We start from the raw sequence: 6713 nt of genomic DNA, 5'->3' as shown, positions 1-6713 counted from the left end.
GAACAATTTCTTGATGGATATACATTAATGCCAAACCGTTAAGTCGATCTTCTGACATTGTTGTTCTCATATAGTCTTTTAACCGACGCATAACAGAAAAACTCCTCTCACACTCACATGAAGTAACAGGAAGTGTCCCAAGTATCCTTAAAGCTATCCTAATATTTTCAAATCCAGGAAATGATATTGATTTAAGAGTTAAAGATATATTGTCAGGAATAGTCCCAGAGAAACTTTCCCAGTATTTTTCCCAAAGAACTAGTTCCCCATTCAAGGCACTGATATTAGGGAAATCATCTATATAAAAATCACAGAATATTTCAAACTGCTTCCTCCAACACAATTGGGTTTTGGGTCTTTTAAGAAAAGAAATAATATTAAATGGAATAATTGATATAACGCTTTATATGCAACTACAGTTTCTGATTTAAATCTTGTAGATATAGATGTAGATACATGATCTATAAGAGGGATAGTAACAGCTCTTTTAAAGTATTCTGAAACAGACTCTGATGGAACATTAAAACGATTTTTTTAAATAGAACAGGTTCTTGGTTTCAAAACAAAAATTTCAGCTTTACTTGAAAGCAAACATGCTGCTTCATAGCAGTTATTATGAAAACTATCTATATCATTTCTGACGGAAATAAATGTATTTTTAAGAGCTGTAATAAGATGCAAACCGTCTAAGATATCAATAGTTTTTGATTGCAGCAACCGAGTAACAGGTAAAGTAAAATCAAAGACACGTGTTGTCACAACTAAAGTAAAGACAAATTGAAAAGTGCCAATGGAATTTAAAAAAGTAGAAGATTTGTTTTGTGTGTCTTTGTTAACAGAACTCTCAGAAGAAGCCATGATACATAAAGCATGGAAAATAGATAAATAATGCTCAAGAAAAGTGTTTAAACCATCTATATGCTCAATCCATCTAGTTCTACAGATATCTTTTAATTTTTTTTTATGCGTTTGAGGTTCACGCTCTAAAACGCTAGCTTCTAAAAACTTTTGTCTATTTTCTGAATAATTAAAAAAATAAGAAAGTTCGCGAACTTTATTAAAAACCTCTGAAACTAATTGGACATTACACGATTCACAAACTGATAAGTTCAGTCGATGGCTATGACAATGTGTATACAAAGCCTTTGAATTTATATTAAGAACCTGAGCAGAAAGACCATTTATATACCCAGAGACAGAACTGGCTCCATCATATCCCTGACCCCTACAGTTTTTTATATCTAGATTTAAGTTGCTTACACAATTTAAAAGAACATTAAGCAAATCTTTTCCTTTAACTCCTTCACTACAATGAATAAATTGAATAAAGTCTTCTCTGATATTGAAATCACTATCAACAAATTGTAAAACTAATGACATTTGCTCTTTAGTAGATGAGTCACAGGCTTCATCTGCAATTATTGAAAAAAAAACATTTTTGCGAACTTCAGATAGTATAGATTCACTAATTTCTTCACCACAGCATTTAATAATTTCATTTTGTGAAGTCTTCGAAATGTAGGAGGCATTCTTTGAACAGTTATTAAGATGAGAGCCTAAAACATCATTTCCATTGCGTACAGCAAAATTTAAAAGTTTATTAAAACAACCAGTTCCACATTTCGAATATTCTCTAGCCTCTGGAAGATATTGTGAATCATCTCTGTGGCCTCTCAAAGGTGTATTGGTTTGACCGCAAAAAATTATAGCATCAACAATAGGACGAAGTATTTGGCGATTTTTTATTATTTTTTCTTTTACATTAGTATCAATGATGACATTTATTGGTTGACTTATGCCTGAGGAATGACTCAAAAAAATATTAAAAACAGGCATAGTAAATGCATGTAAACCATTTTTAGTTGACTCATGATTTGAAAATGATCTAATAGCATCAGACCATTTATTGAAAGGCTCCAAATACAAATGTGTTAACTTACGTGATCTTTGTTTAAATTTATTGCCAAATAATACACAAGACAAACAAAATGCACCATCAGTACTTTTAGAATATCTCAGCCAAGAAAACTCTTTCAACCAAAGATATCTAAACTGACGACCAGAATCTTTTAGGAAAATGTAATCTTCATTAGGAATAAACATATTTTTATTTAATAAAAAAATTTCATGGTCAATTAAAAATTCAACCTTTTGTCTAAAGAAAGCAACATCATTTTGCTCAAAAGACTGGAGAGCATTTAGTACTTCTTTAGGTGGTAAAATAATGTTCGAAGGGCATTCAATATTATTATTATTATAAAAATTAGGTACATTCCTGATGCTTGAAGATTTTGTAAAAAAAGATTTTGATAGAACACTGTCCTTAGATGTCTTTGAGTGAGAAGAAACATCTTTACTTAATGTTAATGATTGAGAAGATGTTGTCGATTGAGAAGAAGACATTGCTAATTGAGAAGAAAATCTATTTGATTTTAGAATACAAGATGTATTTTGTAAGACTGCACTAGTAGGTTCTAAGTCTGGGTTTGTTTTATGAAAGAATGTAAGGATAGAGTAGGGCTTTTTATTTGGATTTTTGGCTACTGTGCTGGGTACAATTGTAGCAACTTGATCAATGGTGGTCTGTTTTGTATCTAGAAATTTATTAGGTGACAAGACTGGCAGCAACTTTTTCGAAATTATTGTTTCTGATTTACTGGAAAGTTTACGCTTTTTAGGAATAAAAATTAGTGGGACATAGTGATTATGCTGAAATGTACCGGACTGAAAATTCCCATCATAACAAAACAAAATGTAAAATGGAGAATAACATTTAATGGGAGTACGTGGTGAGATCTCTTGGTTAAAAAATATTTTATACTTTTCAACACCGAAATCTGGGTAACAGGAAACAATATTACAAGAAAGAACTGATGATAAACCTAACAAACATAAAAAACCAGCCTATTTTTCTGTGCTCTCACAGTTTGCAATTGCTTCAGCTTTAATAATATTATTATTTTCGAAGCCAGAATCTAATGCAGAATGAGATACTGACATACACAACAAACTTTTGAGATTAATAAAATGAGAACTATAATCAGAAAATATTTTTGAAAATAAAGGATGCTTACAGTAATAATCAGCATGTATATAAATTTCAAGGGACGTTAAAACTCTTAACACATTCATCAGTGTATTGTCAGCAACAAAAAATAATGATGCAGAGCTGTACATACAACTTCCAGATGCTTCAGACCTTAAGAAAAAAAATATATATTTACTTCATGTTTTTAAGAGCTAAACTTCTTTTATCAATAAATTTAAAATTGAGTAAAAAATCTTTGCTTTTTGAACAAATTCATAAATCAAATCAATAGTCAAGAATTCAGACAAACCAACTTATGATTTTGACATGTAGGAATATAATTTATACATCATGAACATATTATATACATACATGTCAAAATCATTTGACGATGTTGACACTTATTAAATGTTTATTAGTCAACGAGCGTAATTTGTTATAGATTAGATTAATACGGTATTAACAATAAATATTTTTAAAAAAAAGTATTAAATTTTGTGTTAAAACATATTAACTAATTGTAATAAAATACAATAAGATAATTATTTTTGAAAAAAAAGTAAAGTGACTTACCTTAGAGCAATACAATGCATTTTATTGTCTTTTAAGTAAGAAGGGATACAAACTTCGGCACATATATTTCTTCTTATTGTGCCATCAATATATCGACTTAAAAGACCTTCGTTACTAACCCTTTTGTTATTGTTGTAAATATATTTATCCAATAAAGTTTCATAAAATGTATTTAAATCGACAAGATTATCAGTTTTAAATCTTTTAAGTACATCATCAATCAAGTTGTAAGCCATGCTTAAACGTTAAAAATTTAAGGAAATACTTTGTTTATAGAACGGAGTTCTTTGAGTTCCTTGAGTTCTTTTGAGTTGTTTATCGATCTTTGCAACCAATCAAATTACTGCTGCAAATGCTGCAAAGAATAGTTTACACTAAACATGTTTTTTTTTTAAACGAATCAGATTGTTACTTTTAATAGCGTAAACCAATGAACTTATCCAATTTTCTCATATCCTGCAAAGTAGAGTTTAGATTAGCAAGTTTTATAAAATAGTTTTCTCATATCCTGCAAAGTATAGTTTACATTAGCAAGTTTTATAAATAATTTTCTAATATCCTGCAAAGTATAGTTTACATAAGCAATTTTTATAAAACACTTTTTCAAACGTCCGCAAAGCATAGTTTTCACTATAAACTTTTTCTAATTATATTTTCTAACAAAAATATATAGATCGGCAATTAATATTAGGCGGGCGTTAGACGTCATAATACTTATTTTTATTTTTATTTTTTTACCCCGTCACTTGCAGCACTTGACGGGGTTTAAGTCCGCCCCTGTATATATATATATATATATACATACATACATCGGAAAGGAGTACCGTAGCAACAGGTTACAAAAAGTTAACGATTAAGATTTTATTTTAACCCTGCAAAAAAAATTGAATCCTCATATAAGCAAAAAATGCAAAAAGGATAAAAGGTTCATCTTGCTGAATAAATAAAAATTTTAAAATTTCTACGCTCAAAATTTTTTTAAAAAAGGTTTAAAGATTATAAACAAAAACAGTAAAAGTAGCTTTAGCTGAAAGTAGATTTTATTCACATTCAGTTGTCTTGTATTTTATTTAAAACATTTCTTAGTACAGCTGCAAGTTATTTTTACAATAATTTCATTTAAAAAAATAGTTAAAAGTCTATTTAATTATCTAAAATTAAACAAGTTACTCGTTGTCAATGATAAGTTTTTAAAAACGTTGCATCCGTAGCCATTATTAAAATTCTGAATTATTTTTAACTCTACTGCGCTTGCGTATAATAACTTTCCACTTATTTCTAAAGTCTAAACGACCGTGCTATGCAGGCTCAGAATAGGCAGAGGTATGCGCAATCTGATTCGCTGATTTTAAAAGAGAGGCTTTTGCGCGTAAGTTTGAATCTAATACAAATGTCAAAAAACGTATCGAATAATATAAGTGAAATTGAGTAATTGCCAAATAATAACAAAAAAAAGTATGATTTTTCTATCCAATTTTGTACAAAAATTATACTTTTACAAAACTTCACCGTTATTTTTATAATATTTTCTTAAAAATAAAGATTTAAAAAATTAGTTTGTTTTCCTAAAGGTTTTTATAACTCTAAGATATAAAAATGACGACCATTGTAACAAACTATAAACCAGATGGTAAAACTTGACTATGTTGTGATTCTCCAACGATAGATTTTTTAAAACAGTTTAAAAATTTACCTAGTAATATCAATAGAATATTATTAACTTGATATAAGTATTTTCAAATTAAGATCACATTAATCCTATCATTTAACAAGAAAAATATTTTAAAAAAGGTTTCTTTTCAGAACTTTACACTTACTCCTATATATAAATTGTATACATCACTAAAAGATTATAAGTTTGAGAATATTGCTTATTGATTGTTATAGCTAGCCCAGATAATTTGCAACATTCTCAAATTAAAAGAAATTGTAACCAAGAGCTGAGATTACCAAAGACAATCTAAATCAGCAATATATAAATTGGATACATCATTAAAACATTTTAAGTTTCAGAATATTGTTTATTGGTTGTTATAGCAACCTCGTATAATTTGAAAAACTCTCATACTAAATATATTTATTTTACATAAAATACTCCTTTTTTTTATGTATATATTTCGCTGTTTAAAAAATGCTACAATACCAAAATGTATAAATAAATAATTACATGGCCGGGGCAAAAAGAAGACAAAAATAGTCTTATCACTAAGATACTCCTGAAGAAAAAAAAGATGATACTCCTTAAAAAAAATGTTTGCTCTAGAAAAATAAAAAAATAACTTTTTTTTCATTTTTCCAGAGCAGAAATATTTATCTTTCATATTTCCAAATTTTATGAATAGTTTTATAATGTAATCTTTGGTATAACCAATGTGGAATGTGCTTTTTTTGAATTTCTGTGAATACCTCTTGTATAATAATAGAGACGTTGCATGTTTTATCTTGAAGTAATATTAATAAATCTTTTTTTTAAAACTTCAAATGTTAAACCTTGTTTTGATGAAGTTTTTTTTTATTACAATAATTATTATAACATAATTAACCTTCATTTGGTTAAATTTTTTAACTTCAATACTCTTTGCTTGCTTGTAATATCAACACTTATATGTAACTGTACAAAAGAACTATTCAGTAGAAAAACAAATATCACATTTTTTTGTTAAACTTTCCAATAGATTATTAACATACAATTTTTAATCTATTTATATATAAGCTAAAGCTTTTTTTTATTTTTTCACAAATTGTTTGAAGGCTTTTATTAAAGTTAAGTAAAGAAAAATATTGACGTACGCCTTATTAATCTTCTCAAAATTTTGGTTAAACATTAACTTCTTCAGAGTTCGTAGATTTACAATATTTACAAAAAAGATTTACAAAAAAAAAGTTTATAAATATTTCAAGAGTTTAAACATACAAAATACATTTTATAATGACAAAAATATTCATAGCATAACAACTGATTTTGTTTTTTTTCATTTGATAATTTTATTGTGTTTTTTATTACTCTTTTCCATTAAAACGTTTGATTTTAACCACTTAGTTAGGTTTTAACCACTTAGTTAGGTTTTAACCACTTAGTTAGGTTTTAACCACTTAGTTAGGTTTTAACCAC

At 27.7% G+C, this 6713-nt stretch overlaps 1 protein-coding gene across 1 annotated transcript in view; it reads right to left on the bottom strand.

The window, feature by feature from the left end:
- The window catches only part of LOC136086729 (52 kDa repressor of the inhibitor of the protein kinase-like), a 4237-nt gene extending 347 nt beyond the window's left edge, over positions 1-3890 (bottom strand). Inside the window, exons 1-2 of the mRNA XM_065809078.1 lie at positions 3602-3890; positions 1-3199 (exon numbers count right to left, since the gene is read on the bottom strand). The exon at positions 1-3199 is cut by the window's left edge and continues 347 nt beyond it. Of these exons, the coding sequence (XP_065665150.1) occupies positions 535-2403 (1869 nt within the window). The 5' untranslated portion in view covers positions 2404-3199; positions 3602-3890 and the 3' untranslated portion in view covers positions 1-534. The remainder of the gene's footprint in view (positions 3200-3601) is intronic.
- Positions 3891-6713: the final 2823 nt, after the last annotated feature.

Source organism: Hydra vulgaris, chromosome 11 (genome assembly GCF_038396675.1).
Source record: "Hydra vulgaris chromosome 11, alternate assembly HydraT2T_AEP".
Taxonomy (NCBI): domain Eukaryota; kingdom Metazoa; phylum Cnidaria; class Hydrozoa; order Anthoathecata; family Hydridae; genus Hydra; species Hydra vulgaris.
The sequence above is the reverse complement of the archived record's forward strand: the minus strand, read 5'-3'. Positions and strand labels throughout refer to the sequence as shown.